The following is a 23,483-nucleotide window of genomic DNA, read 5'->3' as shown; positions in this document are numbered from 1 at the left end:
GTAATTCTTGTGGTGAAGAGTCTTCTGATAACAGAGTTGGGTCGCTATTAACAACTGTTTTTTCAAGCTTCAAAATCAATTGATGAGACAACTTAGGTTGGATCTTAACTTGTGTCAACCTCAGAATTACAGCAGCAATAGCAGCCACAATCATCGCAATGCCCCGGCTATGATAAAATCACACAAACATGCACAGATTTCAACCTATCACGGCTTGACAACTACAAAATGATAGTAAATAAACAATAATCTATGATGCTATTATAGAAACCACCGAGTTTTATCCCAAGGTGAATAAAAGAACAAGAACTTTCCAATCCGCTGTGCTCGATTGGCAAGAATAATTTATTTATGTTGGTTCATATGAATCTAAAATATAGAAACTTTCTGTAGGGATACAACTGATATACCAGATAGATTATGCTTGTCTAGGCTCCAAACTTAGGGACTTTAGCAGTTGAGATTTGAGCAAGGAAGTGCTCTGCTACAAAACGTCGTTGGATTTTTCCAGTAGCAGTTTTTGGTAGAGAATCGGTAAGAAAAACCTTTTTGGGGACTTTGAAGGCTGCAAGATTTTTCTTGCAAAACCTCAGTACCTCTGCCTCGTCAATGTCTGATCCTTCTCTTGGAATGATTGCACAATTAATCTGTTGGCGAAAGAAATACATTATCAAAACTATGTTAGCTTTTGCTTTAGCAAACCAACAGTGGGAATGTGCTTGCATTCTATGTGCTTGTGAATCTTTGCCCAAACATGCCCCTAAGCCTAAGGTGCAGAGTGGCTAAATGGGGAAGTTCAAGTGGCAGATATAAGAGAACCACTGTTTCAACTCATCTAGGCACAACAAGGTAGGAGAATGTGTCTCATACATCGGATATATACACCTCATTCCTCTCTTTTACAACATATTGGGTAATGTATTTTCACCGACTCATGTATATTTAGAGAAATTTTATAGTACTCATGAACCTTTTTAATTTTTATTTCTAGGTGTGGTTTATGCATATCTATTATATACAACTGCAAAAGACAATTCTGCAATTCCATCCCTTTAAAACAAATGTACAATTAGAAAAATATTAGTATATTACAGCTAATACCTTCTTCTATTTCAACTAACACCTTACATTGGATATTAAAAAAAAAGTTTACAGTTAAAAAAAAAAAACTTGAAATATTAGTATATTATTGCTAACACCATCTTATATTTCAACTAACACTTTCTGATATTTCCAGCTAACATATCTAAGGTTCAAATCTCTCCTCTTCAACTATCAAATTATCAAAAAAAGAAAAGAAAAAAAGTAATAGTGGTGGAACCATGAACCATACTTTATACTTCTAGTGATTTAAGAAATCTTATAATTCCAAACCAATACCTTTCATTCCAATAATACCTCCACCTCAGTCTATAGTAGTTCAACATTTGGGGTTTCTATCCCTAGTAATTGAGGAAATTCACTATATCCCAGGGATATATCACTTTGGAGCACCATGGTCACAATCCTATAAAAATTTTGATATTACGAAAATTCTAAATATTTCTCAAATTTGATCTAGATAAAAGTGTAGAAAGCATGAGCTGCGTGACTAAAGTGCACTACTTTAGCAAGCAGGAGGCTGAACACGGGTGATAAATGGGCTGCTAATTCTTGATAATGAACCATAGCAAAACAAATTGGAATTGCTAGCAACCAATGTAATCAAACTCAATATTGTCATTTCAAAACCACCAAAATTTTAATTTAAAAAAAAAAAAATACTAAGATATTAGGAGCAAAAAAGCCCATTGGCTGTATTCAATCCATGGGGCAGAGCTCCTTGTGGCAAATTCGTTGGTGTAAAATGAAGCAAAAGATTGTCACAACTATAAGCTAAAAGATCTCAGCATGTGATGGATCCTGTGAGTAATTGTGTACCAATGGATCCTGTGAGTAATTGTGTACCAAACACTTTATTTTCTCATTAAAAATGAAAGCCTTTTCTAGCCTGTTATTATTATTATCATCATATAAGCTACATATGTGGTCATAAAAGAGCTTAACAATTTACATGAATCCAGAAACATACAAACAAATTTTTAGATTTAGTTCTTTCTGGTATAGGTTTGCATCAAGCTGGGGCCATATCACCAAACAGTGCCAATATATACATGTCACTGTCTGTGACATGACTTAGATTATGGTTTTGTGGGTTCGAGGGAATTGGTTGGAATGTTCAATATAATAATTACCAAAAAGAATATCTACTGTGCAAATATGATTAGTGTCACTCTAACAATATGGTAAATAAGAGTTTGAATTATAATTTTGTAACCAGTGGCACCTTAGTTTATAATATTTGTATAGTAATCAGTATCTCTAACATGGCTCTAAATAAAATCAAAAAGAAATTATTTTTACCTCTTCACCGTATTTGTCATCAGGAACTCCAAAAGCAACTGCTTGAGCAATCTCAGGATGGGACAAAAGGATTGCATCCACCTCAATTGGTGAAATTTTCTCCCCTGAAAAGTTTTGACTTGAATAAGAGGTGTTGAAATAATGATATTAGAATATTTTAAAGACAATTCAGGAAGTTGAAAACACGTTATTTGTTTTCAAAAATAACAAACTTGTAGTGTGGTTTGTTTTTGTATGTCTGGTGCAATTATACTATATGTCTTTGTCAAGCATGACACTAATATTGTCTCTAATAATAGCATTAAGTTGGCCAATTTAAAATGATAGGACCAAAATTTGTTAGGCCTAATTCATCTGCAATTTGTTTTGTTAGGCCTAATTTTATGTGCATATGAAAAGCATTGCAGTTTTGCTACCCAAATAAAAATTAATAAATAAAATTGTAACAAGGCTTTTAGTGAACATAATAAAAATCAAAGACACAAGTTTTTTTTTTTTTTTTTGAGAAACAAAAGACACAAGTTGGTCAGTCTATCTCAAAAATAATGTGCTAGGCGGCCGAAAAGTGGTCAATAAATAGTTAACTACAACATAGGGTTGGTAAACCAAAAAAGAGCCCAGCTTCACAAGAATACTATTGAAGCCATAAAAAGGGAGACAAAATGACGTTGATAACCATGACCTTTTCAAATTCCCAAAAGTGGCCCATGACAAAATGACTTTGATAACCATGTAAATAACATAAAATGAACATGTTACATAGTTCAATAAGCAATTTAAATCACAATCATATTCCCAAAAATAAAAAAAATTCTTACCTCCACGATTGATGAGCTCCTTGATCCGACCAACTAGGTGCAAATACCCATCCGAATCAAAATACCCGAGATCACCCGTATGAAACCACCCAAATTGATAAGCAGCCTTATTAGCCTCAGGGTTATTTTTATAACCCTTTGTCACATTTAGTCCCCTAATACACACCTCCCCATTAATTTGAGTCTCTTGAACCACACCATTCTCATCCAATATCACCATTTCTTGACCCACGGGTTTCCCTACCGACCCGGGTTTATGCGGGCCATCTTCGGGTAATGGGTTCGACGCCATGAGATGGGCCGCCTCAGTCATTGCATAGGCCTCCAATACCGGGGCCTCAAACGCCTCCTCGAGCCGGGCCATAATGGCGGGCGCAAGCGACGCGCTACAGCTCCGAATGAATCGGAGCTTCGGGTAAACGGGTTCCAGGTTACCCAAGTGGCGATCCAAAATAATTTGGTGGATAGTAGGAACTGCAGTGTACCACGTGGCATTATATTTGAGCATGTCTGACCAAAATGTTGAAGCTGAGAATCTACCAGCAGCTGGGAGAGCCACAGCGGCTCCAGCTCCGAGTGAACTCAGTAACCCGGCTAATAACCCGTGAACATGAAACAATGGTAGGACTATCACTGTTGAGTCTGACTCAGTGAGTTTGTACACCGATTTGATGTTCTGCACGGAGGCAGCTAAGTTGAGCTGAGTTAAAGGGACACCCTTTGGTCGGCTCGTGGTGCCTGAGGTGTGGAGGAAGAGTGACACGTCAGTGGGCTCGTTGGTGAGTTTGGTGACCGAGTCAGGGTTTGACTCTGACTGAGTTGGTGATAGAGTCAGCTCCGCGCTGGCTTCAGAGAGTGTTGCTGTGGTGTGTGGGATTTTGAGCTTTGAAGCCGCGGCTTGAGCTGAGACATTTCCTTCTTTTGAGGTTAATAAGAGCTTGGACTCCGAGTCCCCTAAGTAGAACTCAAACTCGTCTGATGTGTAGGCTTGGTTGAGCGGCGCAGCCGTGGCTCTGGCTCGAATTACAGCCAAAAACATTATAACAAACTGTAATCACAAATAATTAAATAAATCATTCTCTAAATAATTTCCTATTTACACTTTTTAAGCACCTCAAGAAATACCATTTTTCTTCTCAAAAAAAAGAAAAAGAAAAAGAAAATACTAATGTTATTGAAAAATATAAATATAACAAAATCAGGACCTAATTTTTTAGGGTGAAAGTGCATGGGTTAAAATTGAATTTTTTATTGTAATCCGCACAATATTAATTTAAAAGGTTTTGTTTGTTTGTTTTTACTACTTCCCCATAAAGTAAAATCCGTTCAATTCCATGAAAATAAAAAGTTAATTAAGTTTTTAGGAAACCAATTTAATTTGATAGCCAGAAGAAACTTTTTAAAACATGGGTCTGTTTCGAAAGAGACGTAGACGTATAAAAATGCATTATTTTGCGTTTTTAATTATAGTGGTACACAAAATGATCTAAGAACTGACGTACTCGATTTTAAAAACTCTCTACCAAATAAAAAATCTGCTTTCAAAAACACGAAAAGCACAATCTTGAAAAAACAGCAACGGCAACAACTTGTAAGTTGTAACAGTTTCGATATGGGTTCTCTCAAAGCCGAAGATGTTGCCGAAATTTAACGTAACAACTTATCACATACCTTTTGTTTTTAATGTGCTTAGGATTCTCCGAAAACTACGAAAACTCCAGGTTTTTATTTATTTTTCGTATTGAACATGAACAACCAAACACGTAAAAAAAAAAGGAAAACAAATAGAGATAAGTATTAGAAAGAAAGAAAAACCTCGACGGTGTTTGGGAAGACAAGGGCCACGACATCGCCGACGTGAACACCGGCGGAGACAAGGCGAGAAGCGGCAGTTTCTACGAGTTCATGAAGCCGAGCGTACGTCAAGTCGAATTTGCCGGAGACTGAGATTGCTCGCCGTGATGGGAATTCTCCGGCGATACGTGTCAACAATCCGGTGAGCGTTTGATTCTCCATCTCAGAGAGAGAGAGAGAGATTGGTTTTGTGTGCTAGTATTACAGAATACAGAGAGATCGATATAATTTTGACTATTTGACAGAAAGGTAATAGTTCAGAGTACACGCGGAAATATACCTACATTACATATATATTTATATGGTGAGTGTATATACAGGAGAGTTTTATTGGTCCAGGTCTTACTTTGGGGGAGGTTAGCCACGTGTCATGATCATGGAGGTTGGGTTTGTGATTGTGAGACTGTATCCTCTGCGATGCTCTTATATGGGGCTCTTCGTGTCAGTGGTAGGCTCAAATTTATTAGTCAAGAACTAGTCTCATCACACGTGAAGCGTGCAATGGGGTCTTTTTTAATGGTTTTATTTTGAAGTAAAAAAAATGTGTTTTTATTTTTTATATATATAATTTATATTTTAAAATTTTAATTTATAAATGAGACTTTTTTTAGTAGTCTTATTTTGTAAAAAAAAAAAAACGTCTTCTTATTTTATATATATAATTTTGATTTTAAAAATCTAATTTATAAGTGGATAAAGTAATTTAAAAATTAACAGGAGATGAACCTTTTTTTTAGTGGTCTTATTTTGTAAAAAAAAAAATTGTGTTTTTTTTTAAATTTTATATATATGTTTTTTATTTTAAAATTTTAATTTATAAATGGATAAAGTAATTTGAATTTAACAGGAAAGTTGTCTAATTTTTTAGGCAATGTTTTAGTGGGAGTTAAAGTTGCATTTTTACCAGATTGTGCTGTAGTTTTATCTCTACTTAAACATAGGGGTATAAGGGCATTTTTGAACTAAAAAAATGAGGAATTTAAATAAAGAAAGCCCCTTAAATAATAGTATAGATAAGATTAAAATAATAAGGTAAAATAATAATAATAATAATAAAAACAAAGGAGGAAAATAAGGTTCGATTACATAGCCAGTGATACGATAATTTGAATTTTAATACAAACAATGCTTAAAATACTAAAATAGTCCAAAAAACCTTTGTAACCTCTTTTTTTTTTCTTTTTTTTTTTATAAATAGTTTCAACGTATGCCGTTCGTTCTAATGATTGCTCTTTTATTATCAAATCAAGATACCAATTGATTTTTGGTGTAAGCGGGGATCAAATCTTAGGTCTCTTACTCGATTGTAATAGAATTTACTAATTTAGCTAATTGGAAGTTGGAATCTACCTTTGTAGTTGTGGGGGGCAAAAAGATCCTGATGGGAACGTGGGCCTTTTGGGCCGTGTTAAGGAAGGCCGACCTGATCCTGGGTTTAGAATTTGTTAGTACTATGGGTCGGCCCATACGCCGAGGATCCGAGGATCCAGCCGAGGGTGACCTTACCCTCGGATGAACACCGAAGAACTCGGGATTTCATAGTAAAGATTAGGGGATGACACGGTTAAGGCCAATGGTTAAAAGGGGGGAACCCTAGAACGCCCCAGAAGCACCGGTGTTGAAGAAATGTCAAAGATAAAGGCTGCTACCTCCACATTAAAGACCCTGCACCTACCACCCTGGCCGCAATTATGGGGAAGTGACACCTGAACAGTAGAAGAGAAACTTCTGGTTACTATTCAAAGGCACTGAGAAGGGAAATATCTAGGCTAAGGGGGAGGTGGGGCAACACGTGTACAAAGTGTTCAAAAGAGGAGTATTTAAGGAGGAACCTGGAATAGAAACAGGGACGGACTTTTTGTAATCTAAAAAAAGAAAAAAAGACAAGGAGAAAGATATAATATAAGAACAGCTCTCGGCTTACGTCCGAGGAGGCCGATTTACAATATCCCTTGTTGTTTCCAAGTATTTGCAATCTTTAATTTGCCATTTAATCCCCACACACTTCTAACATGGGTTTCAAGCCCACACTCTACAAATTCATATTGTTTAAGGCTCATTGGGCCTGTGCCCATAACTGTTCTTGGGGCCAGGTGCACTTGTGTGCTTACAGAACCTATCCTCTCTAGGAATTTTTATGTCAACCTAACTTAGCCATATCAAATTCTTTTTATTTATTTTTATATATACAAAATACAAATTTTATTATAGGCTAATTTAAGTGTATATGTGTGAAACTTCTTTTTGGAGTCTTGAACTTTAGCTCTTGCCATATCAAATTCTAATAAGTGAGATGTCTACAAAAAAATAACTACCCACTAACAAATGAAAACATTTATTAGTGGGTAGATATTTTTGTACACATGTTTCTTGTTTATTGAATTTTAATATCAATGATGTGGTATCTTTTTTTTTTTTTTTTTTTTTTTTTCTGAGAATGTCATGGTATCATTTGATACAAAATATTTATTCCTAGTTTCTATTATTTACAACAAAAACTCGCGATTTGATTTTCCACAAAAAGATATCTCCCAATTAAAGACATATAACATATGTCATATATTTGACTTTAAATTTCAAATGTCTAACATAATAAAGATATTAGAAGAAACTAGAGGATTTAGTCAAGGAGATTTTATCCCAAACTTCATATCATTTGTTGTAACCATTGAATTAATTAAAACAACAACGACATGAATAAACTTGATAAAAAACAAATTTACATTATCTACTTTAATTGGCTGTAAATTTAGTTGTTTATTTTTAATGGTAGTAAGTATGTGATACTCATTAAATTAGCACTTTTCCTGAAATTTACTTGAAGTAAATTTTTGTGATATTTTTGTGCTATTTCTGAGAGAGAGAGAGAGAGAGAGAGAGAGAGAGAGAGAGAGAGAGAGAGAGAGAGAGAGAGAGAGAGAGAGAGAGAGAGAGAGAGAGAGCATGACAATATTAGTTTGGGAATAACCATATATAATCGTCCTACTTGCCAAAAAGTCAATACATGAATCTATAACGAAAAAGTTTAGATCAATATTAATGATTTTGTTTTCTTGACTTTATTATATGCTTAAACTCTAGGATTGAAAAATATTTACTTTCTTTTGCTTTTCTTTATCTTTTATCAGTTATTTTACAAATTTAATTATAAATTTTAGAAATAAAAGATGGAGGGTCTATTCTCTGTCTGTTAGATGAGTGAAATAGATTGTGGAGTAATTTTGATAAAACTAAATTTAAAGTGTTATTTTCGTGTCAAATTAATTTGCAGAGTAATTTTTTTTTTCTCTCACAATTATAGTCATCAATTCATCATTTGTTTCTTCAAAGCCATATATATTATTTTGTTCTTAAAAGTTTTAATTTTGTCTTTTTTGTTTGGAATTAGGGGGTAGATAGAAAATGAAAACGTAAATTTTGTTTATACATGATTATGATTATTTAGGGCCATAATGAATAGACTTCTATTATTAAGTCTTGAATCTTTATTTAATTCTAATTATCAAATGATGATTTAAAAAAAAATTGGTCTGAAATTTTAAAATTTTTTTTTCTATAAGATAAAATTTTTACTCTAACCTAATCTAAGTGCATATATGTATGAAACTTTCTTTTGGAAACTTAAACTCCGACCTTTATTATAACTGATATACCTATTAAAATTATAATTGAATATTATAATCATCATGAAAAAATCTATTTGTCAAGATTTTTATAATTATAATTCAACCCACTCCACCTAATGTTGCCGACAAAAACATACAAATTTAAATATTCCGACACTCAATAAAAAATTTTAAAAAGAAAACGATGATGTGTTGGTGACTCGTGACTATGACCCAGAGTGGATTGGGGAATTGCATTTTTGCTAGCACTTGGGGAATGCAAACGCGTGTCTTACCGGTTTTATTGTCGTTTTATACATGACTTATGTCGTTTATTCTTTAATAGTTTTTTTTTTTTGATGGGTATTCTTTAATAGTTTAATGAACATGACGATGAAGGGCTTTCGGTGCGTTCATGGCATAAGTGGCTGCTATTTGTTCCTTACAAAAAGCACAACCTGCCACGCATTTTGTTTATTTTTTTGTTCTTTTACAATTTTTTTTAAAAAAAAAAATTTGACTGGCTTCTTTTTTTTTTTTTTTTTTTTTTTCTTTCAAGTTTCAACAACCAAACTTAGCGTAGGAACTAATAATATAAGAGCATTAATACCCAGTTTTGTATATGCTATAATATGCTATATTAGTATTAAAACACAAAAAAGCCCATTACCCAGTCTTGCAATTATTAAAAAAATTTGTAATTGTGCTATAGTATCATTCTAAATTTATGATGATACTGTAGCTTACTTGCAAAATTAAAATAAATTTTTTTATTCATTCACCTCAAAAGCATCTTTCACTTTCTCTCCCTCCCTGACTCACCACAAAATTAAAATACGTTTTTTTATTTATAAATTTTGTAGTATATATTTTATTACGTAGATATATTATTTTAATATGTTGCATAGGAATATAAAATCGGACTTGGTTTAGGTCCAGTGCATCCAATGTACTGGATCCAGTCAAATGATGACACGTGTCTAAAAGTGTACACATGTCATTATCTCAACGAATCTAATATTATTGAACACTAGACCTAAACTTGATTGTATTGTAAAATAGTATAATATAATATATAAAGTAGTTTTTTAAATGGTAAAATGAGATATTTTATAGAAACAGACTAATGCATATGCCAAGAATTAAAGAATATTATCAGGTGATTGTTTGATAATTCAATAGTTAAGTGCCAAGAATATTATTAGGTGATTGTTTTATAGAATTTTCAATTTCAATGCATTTGTCACAGTTTTTGACTTTGTTCAAGTTTGTAATATGTTCTAGTTTTTTACTCTTTTTTTGGTGAAAATAGAACGTTATTATCATGGAGTTGAATTTGAAGTCGGTTCAGTTCAGATTTTAATGCTTTTTTTTTTGGTCTCTAATTTTCGCTGAAACTTCTAGTTGAGACCTGAGACAGCTTGAAAATTCTAAAATTCAAATGAATCTACCAAATTTGACCATGGGATTACCAAATTAAGCAATCCCACTGACCAACCAACCACTCTACAAAATTCGTTAATTACATCAACACTAAATGGAATATAATACAAATTTTCTGTTGTTATATCCATTTATATAAAGTATCAATTGAAGATACATATTATTATTGTTATTATTTTATATTTGAGGGCAGGAATTTAAACCTTAGATTTTTTTTTGAGAAACAAACCTTAGATATGGGTGCTGGAAAGTGAAGATGTTGGGTGCACGTGACACCCTTTGGATTCCAGCACGCCATTAGACAAAGCTCAATTGATGAGCTTGCTTCCAAAGTCAGCCTTTGGTTTAATGCAAAGCTGAGCAAGCATGGGGGAGGTCTGACTTCTATTAACAAGAAGTGATGCAAGGCGTGTGGGATACGTTGAAGGAAAAGAAAAGAAGGAAAAAGAAAACCAAGGCCATTCGGCCTTGTAGGAAGCTGAAGCAGAGTTGTTTTTGGCTATTGTGAGAGAGCTGAAGCGATAGAGAGCCATTCGGTCATCCGCCATTGTGAGAAAAACACAAGTGACATTTTTTGAGAGAATGATAAAGAAAAAAGTGACATTTTTTTTTTGCTCAAGTTATACCCAAAGAAGATAAATTGGTGGAGTTCTCATGGAGTTTTTGAGTGCTACAACCATGGAGAGTTGGAATATTCAGAGTAAGATTTTGCTATTGGTTTTGTGGTGAGATTGTATTTACTTTTTGAGATTTATTTGTTGTATATCCAATTTACTGTGGACTCAAGTTTAGTTGCTAAACTTGATAGTTGTAATCTCTATTTCATAGTGGATATTTTTCGGAGCTGCTTAAGATTTTTTCCTTTACACCGGAGGGTTATTCACGTAAGATTTAGTGTTCTTGTGTGATTGTGTTTTTCCCTTTACACCGGAGGGTTATTCACGTAAGATTTAATGTTCTAGTGTGATTGTGTTTATGTGGTGCTGGCTGAAATTTTTTTGTTTCCATTATATTGTTATTGCTTGGTAGTTATATATTTTTTAATTCACACAGAGATAGTGGGATTATGATTTTTCCACAATAGAAGATACATAATTAAAATGATGATGACTAAGTTAGACATAAAAAGTAAAACAATAGTAATTAAGTAACGTAGAAGAAGAAAAGAATGATAAAAATTCACTATTTGAAACCAATTATTGTACTGACTGTAAAAATTTTCTACTATGTTGCCGGTACGTAAGTGGTAATTATGAGTAGTCTCAAGACATCAAACTGCTCATCATCAACATTTTTTACCCTAGCAAAGAAATTTGCAAGTACTAGTAAAATTCAAATCTTACTATAGAGTTTCTTTACAAGCTTGTTTAATGGTTGCTGATTAGGCAGAAAATAATTACGAAGGGGCGAATGGCCTTCTGTTTTTTTGATAAAAAGGGGCAAGTGACCTTTGGTTCATCTATCTAATTATAAAGCTAGCTCTTGAAGTCCGATTTGGTGACTCCTTTTGGAAAGTATAGCAAAGCCAATTAAAAAATAAAATAAAATCAAACCAAGTTTAGCTACTCTATTAAAGCATGGACGAGAACAAAGCTTTTCCTATCACAAAAAAGAAAAAAGAAAAAAAAGAAGAAGAAGTAGAAAGCCGTAAATCATAACGCCTAAAAAATATTTGGGCTAATGGAAGATTACACTGATTATAATTATTTTATACATGATGCTCTTTCAACTTTTACATCATGGAGAGCAAAATATAAGGAAAGAAAGAGCATGTTGTGGTTGATATTTTGCTCAACAAATTGGAAAAGACAAAGAAGTTTAAAAATGGAGTATGGTATCAATGCCTTTGGTGGGTAAAATACTTTATAATTACTAAATTCTATATATAAATCATAAACTAGAAGAGCTACAAAGCAAGTGATTAATAAAATAGTAAGCTAACCAATAAATTTCTTCGTGTCAAAGTATATTGCACATTTCATCACTTTAGACATTGGAATATTCCAAAGTTCCGTATTAGGTTAATGCCCTTTTCAAATACAATGAACTGATGAAGCCACTTTAAAGGAAAACTTATTAAAGGGAATACGCTGCAGTCATATCAATGACATATCAACTTCACTGTAAGATGGTTGAAATGAAATTGAGCTCAAGTTTTGAAGACGGGTTTTGGACACAATCCGTTTTTTTATCACACCTAATTGTCTACACAGTTCCAGCACATATTCTTAATTTCTTATATTGGGTTTGACATCAATTTTGAGATGTTAGAATTTAGACGTATTGTGCTTAAATATTTAAATTTACCATATTTCAATTGTTTAAACTTTTTGAATAATTAGTAATATTTAATTTGAGACACATAATAAGAGATTGATTTTAAAAACTCAAAATATTATAATAATCACAATGCATTTTTCTGCTAATCCAATTTTTGAGCACTTTGCATGCACTTCCTCCATCCCCTAGATCCCATCTTTGTTTTCACATTCCTAAATCAGTTGGGTCCTGTTAGAGTCAAAGAGATATGTAATGTTTACCATATTCAAGCTTAGTTTATCAGGACCATATCCCATAAGGCCATAACAAAAAATTCCAGGTAAATGAATATTGGACACCGGTCAATATATGAGTTACTAAATTCTTCTAATGGGTTTTCTAGATGTTGGACGTGTCTAATTTTTCTATCCAATCTCACTAGTGCGTACCCATTTATCCTTTTATTGAGGGCTAGGATTTCAAGTTCAAGATAATGAGTGAAACAATGCGTGCGATGAGGCAGGAGATAAGATAACGTTTGGGGTGGCCACACAGGACTGAACCAAAGAACTATCTTGGAGCATTGTTTCATGAGGATTGGCATGTGTTATGGGGCAATACCTCTTGCTTCACACACACATACCAAAGTTATTGAATTTGGCTTAAACTATATAGCTTTTCCACGATAATATCTAGCAGTCACTTACGCTTTGTTTGGTTACAAATGAGGGAAGTGGAGAGAAAAGAAATGAATATTAACAAGGAAATGAGAAAGAAAAGAAAATAAATCAATTCTCTTGTGCATGTTTGGAAATAGGGAGAGAAGGGGAAAAGAAAAATGAAGAATGTATTTCTTTTTCCTTTGTTTGGTTTGCCATATAGAAAAAAAAAGAAAAAAAAATATACATATATATATATATATTTTACTTTTATGCCAGTATAAATGTACAAGATGCATAAAAGTTATGGAGAAATATATAACTTCATGTCATACTATATTATTTATGTTGACCCTATTTTTTTAAAACCATTTTCTCCCTTCAAATCCTCCCAATTTGGATGGATTGCAAATATGTGGGCCTAGCGGAAATGATTTCTTCCATTTTATTTATTCCATGGTAACCAAACAGAGAAAATGATTGCATTTAAGTTTAACTCCATTTTCCATTTGGCCCTTTACATTTTAAGAACAAAAGTTCAAAAATAAAACAATTTCAAACTTTAAGAGCCAAAGATATACTTTATTCTTTTATTTTTAACTCTTTCAAACACAATAAAGTTACACCACACCATTATATTATTATATACATAGGGGATTATAATCTCTTTACATCTTTTTTCCCTTATACATCAATGTAAACTAACAATACTACTAATAGGAATTAATGTACCTTCTTATTATTATTCTTCTAGTTGATCATATAGGATTCCAAAACTGATTAGAAACCCTCAAAACTTATTTAGACTTAACAATATCTTATATTTGGATCATCGTCAAGGAACAAAAAGTCTAGATTATGTTTCCAGTTTCCTTTCCTCTCTGTTTTTTAGCAGCATTACTTTGACCTTTCTTGACTTGTACAACCTATTATTGTATTTTCAGAACTTGTACAATGTGTTATTGTCAAGATTTAGAAAGGCCGTTTAACTCTTATCAAGGATCACTGCTAAGATTTTGCACTAGTAAAGGTTCTGATCCTAACTTGAATAACATATGCTACTAGCTAGAGCTTTTGTCCAAAGTCAAAAAGAAGGCGGACAAGGGTACAAATAACTGTAGCTTAAAAGCAATAGGATTTAAGGTAGAATAGAGAAAAATATTTGCTCCTATAAATATTAGGATTTTTTTTTTTTGAGAAGAAAAATAGTGAATTTCATTAATGAAGGCTGATAATATCGGCCTCTAATTAAGTAATGATATCTGATTGTACATCTTTCATCCAAATTTAGAATTGTGAGATGGAAATTGCCTGTCTAACAAGCGAGTGAGCTACAGTATTACAATGTCTGCAAACATGTGAATAATCTAACAATTAAAAGTGGAAGGCAAGATACCATTAGGATCTGGATCATCATCATATTCTTCTCAGTCCAATTAGGTTACTCGGTTGTCTGCTATATAAGCTGTAGTGTTTGGGCAAACCCATGCCAAGAAACTAGTAATTAGGTGATGCCACCTTGACCTAATTATCACCCTTGTCACTACAACATTTTTCCTTTTTAGGTCAGACGATTGGGACAATTCCATTAATTTGTAACAAGAGTTTGAGATTTGGAGAGAATATTTCTTGTAAAGTGGAAGTACAAATCAAGAGCTAGCCTAGCATGTTCTAGCTATTCAACGTTAATTGTTTTGTAGGCAAGAAGGAAGCTATATTTGCGTACTCGATCTGAACTAGAATTGTTGAACAACAACAATGGCTTCCTAATCAGATTAGACCACTACTGGTATGGCTATAAAACTTCATGACACAATAATTATTCTGATTATCGGTGAGATAATAACCACTAACAAAAAGAAGAAGCGGCACATCCATATATAATGCAGCAACCAAGCTGGCATTATTGGTTGAGGAAATTAGATATGAGCCATACAATGATAACTTTTAAATTTTATATATATATATATATATATATATATATATATATATATATATATATATATATATATATGTAATGTTATTGATGTGACAAAAATCACATTTATTTATATATCAATACATAAACATTTTATAGTAAAATTAATTACTTTTTTTTTTTTTTTTACATTTTTAATTTGAACATTATAAATATATTTAGAATCATGTTAGAGATACAAACTTTTTTACTAAAAAATTTACAAACTGCTGATATTGTGAGTGATTATTGGTAAATGAAAAAATTATGTAAGTGGTGGGTCTAGATGAAAACCACTAAGAAGTTGGCCACATCAACAGTTTGTAAAAATATTGTAAAATAATTTGTGGATGTAGTATTACTCATTTATTTATAATACCGGATTTAATTGTAAGTACCCAAGAATATATATATATATATATATATATATATATAAATGTGTGTGTGTGTGTGTTCTTTCTCCATCTTGTGACAATGGAACATTATGGCACAACCGCACAGACATCTTGTTAGTTGTGACAATGGTTAGTTTTTTTTTTTTTTTTTTTTTTCCTTTTCTTTTTTAAAGGATTTTTTCTCATTACCAAAAACAAAAACAAAAAAAAACAACAACAACAAAAAAAAGACACCAAGCATGGGCCTGAGCTTGAGTGAATTTGTAGGGCCAATCTCGAACTCAAAATTTGGGCCCGAAGTCTTAGGCCTACAAATTTTGTCTTAAATGTCTGCTAGAAGTTCGGCGTGGGCCACGATATGAACATCTTTATTTGAAATGGGTCACAAGTATAGACTATTGAGCGTACTGTAGATGTTAGGTAGCTCCAATGGGTTTCCAGTGTGGGCCGAAAAAGAAGAAGAAGAAGAAGAAAGTATAGAAGACGTGGGAATATTAAATTTGACAAATTTGAGTTTATTTGGTAATAGTATTGTGGACAACAAAATCAGGTTATTTGAAAGTATGACTAATAAAAATCAAACGGGCAATAATTCAATGGGCCGGGTTGGGATGAGTGGTTCTGAAGTGGGGTGATCCAATATTTGGTATTGCTAGTAAGGCTTCACAAGCTTCATCTTTTAAGGGGTTCTGCTCCACAATCAAATCCATCCAAACAAAAATAACTTTCTTCATGTGTTTCTACCCCACAATTGCTGTGCATGTCTTTTCTTCTTTAATGGCTGCATCAAAATTAACCTTCACGCAAGCAAGGAGAGAGGATCCCATTCCCTGATTTTATAATCGAAATATGACATGACATTATTTGGAGGGTTACTTCTAGTAAAAACAAAAGAGATATAAGATAAATTAATCAAAATTTTATGGCATTTCTTTTTCTGTTACTATATTTTCACAACAACAGAAGAAGAGGATTTCAAAAAGATGTTAATTTAGAGCATAGCTTCAATTAAAGCACAAGAAATATTGCACCAAATCCAATATTAACTAAGATTCTAATAAGTGAGTTTTAATTAGCTTAACTGGTAAAGTTTTTAATGGTTGAATAATAGAATTGGAGTTTAGTCACCACATACAGGAATGGCAATGGGGTGGGGCGGGTCTGAAAAATGGAGTCTTTGCTCCTGCCCCGCACGGTTTTGTCTTGCCCTATCCTTGCCCTGCATTTTTTTTTGCCCCATCCTCGTCCCTTGGGACCCTGCGAAGCCCTGCGTCATCTCGTAGAACTCTACTTCTTGTTAATTTGCCCACAATTATTACAATTTTTTTAATAAAACCTGTTTTGTTAATAAAAATATACTTAAAATTATAAATAAATTTATCCTATCAAATCAAACTAGTTTTTAGCAAAAATTGAATAATATTATCAAGGTGTTTGACAAGATAATATCACAACAAAAACAAAAATCTCATAATATAAAATCAATGAATCAATAGTATATAAATTTGTTTCTAACAAGGACAAAATAAAATGTTAAAATTGGTACATTATTTCCAACCTTGCTAGAGAAAAAAAGAAAAAAAAAAAGAAAAAAGAAGAAGGTAGAGAGCCATGTTGGGTAGAATAAAATAAACTGATGATATGTTTGTTTAAATATTAGGGTTTTAGAGTATGAAAAATTTACACTTTAACCTTTATCAATACGGCGGGGGGTAGGTCTAAAAAGTCTAAACCCATTCCCGCCCTGTCTTGTGGTGTGGGGTTAAAATCTCTCCCCATCCCTGCCCCACCACCTTTGCGGGGTGGAGAAAACCCGCGTAGGGCAGAGCGAGGAGGGGCGGGTCAAAATTATCATTCCTATCCGCATACACCAAAAACCAATTGATATCTTGATTTGATGATAAAGAGTTATCATCAGAAGCGGATGCCATAAGTTGAAATTCTTTAAAAAAAAAAAAAAACAAAAAACAAAACTAAGACTCTAATAGCGCTAGCTTGGTTCTTCTCATAAGAAGAGTCTTCATTTGAATTCCTTCTCCCAATAGTGTTTTTTCTTTTAAAATATACTAATTTGGAAGTCATCTAGAGATTTGGATTATGCTATGACATATATTTAACCATCCTCACATTGGATAAGAGTTGGATAGGAGTAATTCTATGTTTGTGGGTCCACTACAAAAAACAGAGTCTATAGCCGCGTTTCAAAAACGCGGCTATAGACCCCGAAAACGCGGCTATAACCTATAGCCGCGTTTTTATAACCGCGGCTAAAGCCCAAGCCTGAAGCCGCATTTTTGAAGCACGGCTATAGGCTTCGGGTCTATAGCCGCGTTTTTCAAAAACGCGGCTATAGACCCGCTTGAGCCGCGCTTATTAATGCGGGTATAGGCTGCGGAAAAAACGCGGCTATAGCCCTCTGTCAGCTAAGGAGCTAGGAACTATAGCCGCGTTTATAAAAAACGCGGCTATAGCCCTCTGTCAGCTTCGAAGCTAAAAACTATAGCCGCGTTTATAAAAAACGCGACTATAGCTTCTCTTTTTTTTTTCCTCTTCCCTGTTTTTTTTCTTTCTTTTCCCTGTTATCACAACTTCATTGATTTATCCCTGCTATCACAAGTTTCCAACACAACTTATCACAAGTTTCCAAATCATGGTCATGACACAACTTATCAAAATAAACAAGTTCCCTACTATCACAAGTTTCCAACACAACTTATCACAAGTTTCCAACTCAACTTATCAAAATAAACAAGTTCCTTGCTGTATATCACAACACAACACAAGTTCCCTGCTATCACAAGTTTCAAACAAAACTTATCACAAGTTTCCAACACAACTTATCACAAGTTTCCAAATCATGGACACAACTTATCAAAATAAACAAGTTCCCTCCGTACACAAGTTTCCAACACAACTTATCACAAGTTTCCAACACAACACAAGTTCCCTGCTGTATATCACAACACAACACAAGTTCCTTGCTATCACAAGTTTCCAACACAATACAACTTATGAAAAGAAACAAGTTCCCTGCTATCACAATACAACACAAGTTCCCTGCTATCACAACTTCCCAACACAAGTTCCATAAACAAGTGGACAACACAAAAATTACCAAAATAAACCAGTTCCCAACATCACAAAAAGCCACAGCCACAGCCAACAACATCACAAATAGCCAAACCGGCTATTAACAAAAAAAAATATATAGAAATGTTTGTAGCTGCGTCTATTCACAAAAAAGTTTACAACATGCTTAGAATGACAACATGTTGTGAGGCCTCAAGAGTATCCTCAGTGGCATCTGGCTCCATTTTGACATACGCTTTCTTATCCACTTCATGGCAAAACTGCACAAATTATTCTTTGTCAAGTTAAACTTGCCAAATTTTTGCTTGCAATACTTAATACTCTAAACATTAGTTCAAATTCAAACATTTGTATCAAAAGGCATGATCATGGAGCAATTTGGCAGAACAATGTTATGACGGAGAGAGACATAATTTGACATTATTGAGTTAAAGTAAAGTGATTTCGCTTTTGAAATGGAAAAATGGAAGGGAAAAAAATTATTTAGAAATAGGGAGAACTCATTTCAATTAAAAATACAATACAGCGAAAATATAGTACTACGAATCAATCTTTGCCCCATATCAGTTATGTTGTTTTCATCAACTTAGTAGCATGAGAGGAAGGCTAGCTATAGTTCAACTATTTGTTAACAAGAGTAGTGTAGTAAGTTGTGTAGTCAATTTACCCTTCATTAAAACATAGAGAGAATAACAAAATCTAGTCAAAACTTTCAATCCAATCAAGTTCAGCAATACATGGATCAGATTGATAATGAGAGCTATTGTTTTTTCCCTTTACATTACCTATTTTGCATGTGTCTAGTCATGGAGATGTGCATATGCCAAGCAAGTGTTTTCTTCATGTTTCAGGTGCCAAATAAGAATGCAATACTCTAGAGTAGTCACTATATCAAAACCCAAAACCTTCGAAATGCATCCTGAATCAACTTATAATATTTTATAACATATTCACGAGCATAGAGTTTTCTTTCCTACTATACTGAGTGCTGAGGTTCCTACTTTATCCATCATAGCATAGTATGTACATATGTATATATATACTGTTTTTAGAGAAATATATACTAAGAAATTTTGTTTTACCTTCGGATACACAGTTGCATTCCCATCATTCCCATTAAGCATTGCCACTCTACATATATATTAAAGGCATTGTATTAATATCACATAACAATGCATTTGTAAAAATTGACGTTTCGTTAAATAACATTTGTTTGCTACCTGAGAAGGATATAATTCACGGATAACTGGGCCAAGTGAGTTAAATTTGTCGAACATCTCTCTCATCGAATTCCTCAGTTCGTCCAGTTGTTCTTTGTGCCTTGCCTCAGATTGAGCTAGTTCTTCCCTATGCCTCGCCTCAGATTGAGCCAGGTCCTCCCTACGCCTCGCCTCAGATTGAGCCAAGTCCTCCCTAAGGCATTCATGTTGTTAATAGGTGTGTCCAGTATAATGTTAACAGCTTGCTGCACATACCGTGTACACACGGCCAACAATTCTAATTTTCATTATAAAACCAAGTTCTCCATATCCCCAACCAGAGGGTTTATTTTTGTTTAAGAGACAAATGAAACATACTGAATTGAGACTATCCATGAGATTAATAAGATAAGTTAACTAACTTATCCTTATTCCTAAAGCATATGAGATGAGGTTAAAACCATAAATAGGCGTTCACGAATTCTAAGTTCTTTTCTTACCATTTCATCAGAAATTTGTGCAAAACTTTTGGCCCCAGACCTGGCTATTTCCTCCTGTTTACCTCGACTAGCCGCGTTTTTTCCACTTAATGTCTGCAACCACATTACCATCAATACTAAAAAAACTAAACAAAACATCTCTTCACTAAATTACCACGAATATGAGATTGACGAAGAAAGTCAGTACCTCTGTTTTGTCATCGAACCAATACTCAACCATCTCCCTCCATTGCACTGGGATAACTTCATCCGGTACTGTACCCAATACCTGTTCACGTGTCATGCCTCTTTTTTTGACTTTCTTCTTTAACTTCGTCCTCCCATTTCTTCTCACTTCCCCTAGCTGATGCATTGCCCATGCCTTTTGATTGGGTGGTGCGACAATGGTGGGATCAATTATATATCGTTTCTGAAATGCAAAAATGGAGTTACCAAAATGATATTTACTTAGGACAGCAGCTGTAAATGTAGTAAGTTATACTTTATTTTCATACTACCTCAATTTCCACCCAACAATCCCGTTTATACTTTTCAGCAACGCTTGGCCACCTAGCAGGCGTAAGCGGGCATAATAGGCCATTCTCGCAAAATGAGCCCAACCAACGTTTGAACAAAGACCCGGCCCGGTCAATCGGTTGGCCTTCAGCATTTAATGGCAACGGGATTTTGTAGTCATCACCAGTCATTGCCCATATGTCAGCCAACTTTGTTTTGCCACGTCTTGCAGGCGTATTTTCTGGTGCTGGATTTTGTACCGGTGCTGGGGTTTAAACGTAATCATTTGTATATACAAAACCACCAATATTAGAACTAATTTACCAAAGCTCACAAGTACTAAAAAATATCACACCACGCAAAAATTATGCATCTACCTACTAACAGAAATAATAAAAAGTTTATGATTTCATTTAAACATAACTTTAGTAAATTTAGGCCTTTCTCCCATGCATTCATGTAACCCATTGGTTGTGCAGCCCTATTTCTTTCAATCATGTATTACAGCAACATATTCAGTTCACTTTGGATTTAATGAGGTCGCAAACAACCAATACCTCCCCTACTAGACCAAGTTAATTGTTGATTACATTTGCTTACTACCAGCATTATAACTAAAATGACTACTACTTCATAACATTCCAACCATAAAGACCTAACATAGTAACTTATTAGTCCCATAGAAAGGTCATAACTTCAACGATAAAGGAGAGCACTTTACCAAAACTATGTGTTGCCACTTATAAAAATAAAAAGAAAATCAAATTATGACCTCTTCCTATGACAAGATTTTGTGGGATCAATTATTTTGAAAAGATGAGCAACCTAACTTCGTTTGGGTTGCCTTCATTTTTCCTTAATAAATTCATATTTAGAACGTATAATTCCAACCTAAACTTATCCTTTACCATTCTTAAGTGCACTAAATAGACCAAAGTGAACTAAAATGGACCAAAGTGGACGAAATGTATCGAAGTTAATCAAATTGGACCGGAGTAATCGAATGGACCATATTGGACAGAAATGGACTGAAGGGAAACCAATGGACAGAGCAGACCAAATGGGACCCAAGGGAAATGCGTGGACCAAACGGACCAAAGTGGACCGCATATACTGAATGGACCAAAGTGGACCGAAATGCTACGCTAATGTTATATAAATATAGATTATTAGAACTGAATTATGCATCTAGCAATAAACATCAAACTTTAGATAATGTGACATGTTAACTACCTGGGGGCTGTGTCTACTGCCTCCACCCTTTGTCGGGAATTTGATGATCCTCAGAATGATGTGCTTCTTGATCTACTGCCTCCACCCTTTGTCGGGAATTTGATGATCCTTGCCCAACGTAAACCATCCCTAATTGACGTTTCCTCACCATTCTTGCGTCCAACCCCTTTACAACACAAAAATAAAGATAATTATAGCCAACAAGCAATCACATGAAGAAATAAGAACATGAAGAAATGTCAGTTGTAAAGATAATTATATATGTTAAAACTGTTATTTCTTAACAACGTGAAGAAATAACAATTTCCACACATATATGCAACATTGTCAAACGTTGCACGCAATATACCTTTACAAATTCTACTTACAATTTCAATAATAAGTATAACATAATTACGCATACAACAACAGTATCCTATTACACTACTCATCATCGCTGTACTCGACTGCGTTGTCATCTTCATCGTTGGACTCATCATCAATGAACTCACAATCATCCAAGTCGTCCATTTCATGAAGATCTCTTTCGCCAATGACAGAGGCATCAATTGTGATTCCCTCCACATCATCTCGACCCCAACGAAGGTCATCCCTACGAACATCATTACCACTTATACTATACGGAATGTTCTCATGAAACCCATCTGTGTCATCCTCGTTACAATTGGGGCCAATACCGGCATCAAAGACATCTCTAGCTTTCGTCGTAACGACAACATACCAATCTTTGTGCCTTTTATCTTCAACATAAAATACTTGTATAGCTTGAGACGCTAAGACATATGGTTCATGCACCATTTCCTCCCCACCGTGTATGGAGTGGGTAAAATTCACCATAGGAAACCCAAACTCATCAGTCCTATATCCCCTCCTATTTTGATCATCAACCCATGTACACTTGAATAACACATGTTTGATACTGCCAGAATAATTCAACTCAATAATATCTCTCAACACACCATAGTACGTAATGCCACCTTCAGTGGCGACACTAACTCCACTATTTTGCGTTGTTCTATTTGCCTCGACATTCGAACTCCTAAATTTTAACCCATTTATGACATAATGTTTCAGCCGATTGACTGAAGTATATGGCCCTTTGGAAAGTGTGACAAGTGCATCAGTAAGTGCAGTACTTTCCCTATCAGCATCAGTCATAGACATCACCTAATATAACCAAACAAACTTATTATCATTAGTACAGTCATTCTACTTATGCGAAAGTTGCAAGCTTAATAAGTGACACCTACGTGAGACCTAAACCAACCACAAAACTTCTCCATGTGGTGCTTATGAATAATAGCATTGGATATACGATCGTGGCCCCTTCGAAGTTCATCCTCCATCAAACTTTTGTGCATCCTGCATGTGATGGCAATTGTATTAGTGTTAACACACGTAATTCCACATTGGATTTTCATACAATTATATTGGTGTCCGTAGTACTTACTCACGAAATTGGTAAATGTTGTCGGAATTGAATAGAATGTAGCGATGAGCTTGGGTCAACTCCCTATTGCCTAGTGCCACACTTGAAACCACCCCTGTTGACTCCTCCATCATCCTCCTGGGT

The 23,483-nt window shown here is 34.2% G+C and overlaps 1 protein-coding gene across 1 annotated transcript; it reads right to left on the bottom strand.

Annotated features, from left to right (window-relative positions):
- Window positions 1–229: 229 nt before the first annotated feature.
- LOC142620872 (putative CoA ligase CCL9) lies at window positions 230–5,362 on the bottom strand. The gene is made up of 4 exons (XM_075794172.1): window positions 5,037–5,362; window positions 3,222–4,269; window positions 2,404–2,507; window positions 230–647 (listed from the first exon to the last, which is right to left on the bottom strand). Exons 1-4 carry the CDS (start codon window positions 5,235–5,237, stop codon window positions 429–431), a joined length of 1,572 nt encoding a protein of 523 aa, XP_075650287.1. The 5' UTR covers window positions 5,238–5,362; the 3' UTR covers window positions 230–428.
- Between the last annotated feature and the right edge of the window lie 18,121 nt (window positions 5,363–23,483).

Source organism: Castanea sativa, chromosome 12 (genome assembly GCF_040712315.1).
Source record: "Castanea sativa cultivar Marrone di Chiusa Pesio chromosome 12, ASM4071231v1".
NCBI classification, from domain to species: Eukaryota; Viridiplantae; Streptophyta; class Magnoliopsida; order Fagales; family Fagaceae; genus Castanea; species Castanea sativa.
This window is presented reverse-complemented; position numbering and strand designations above follow the sequence as displayed.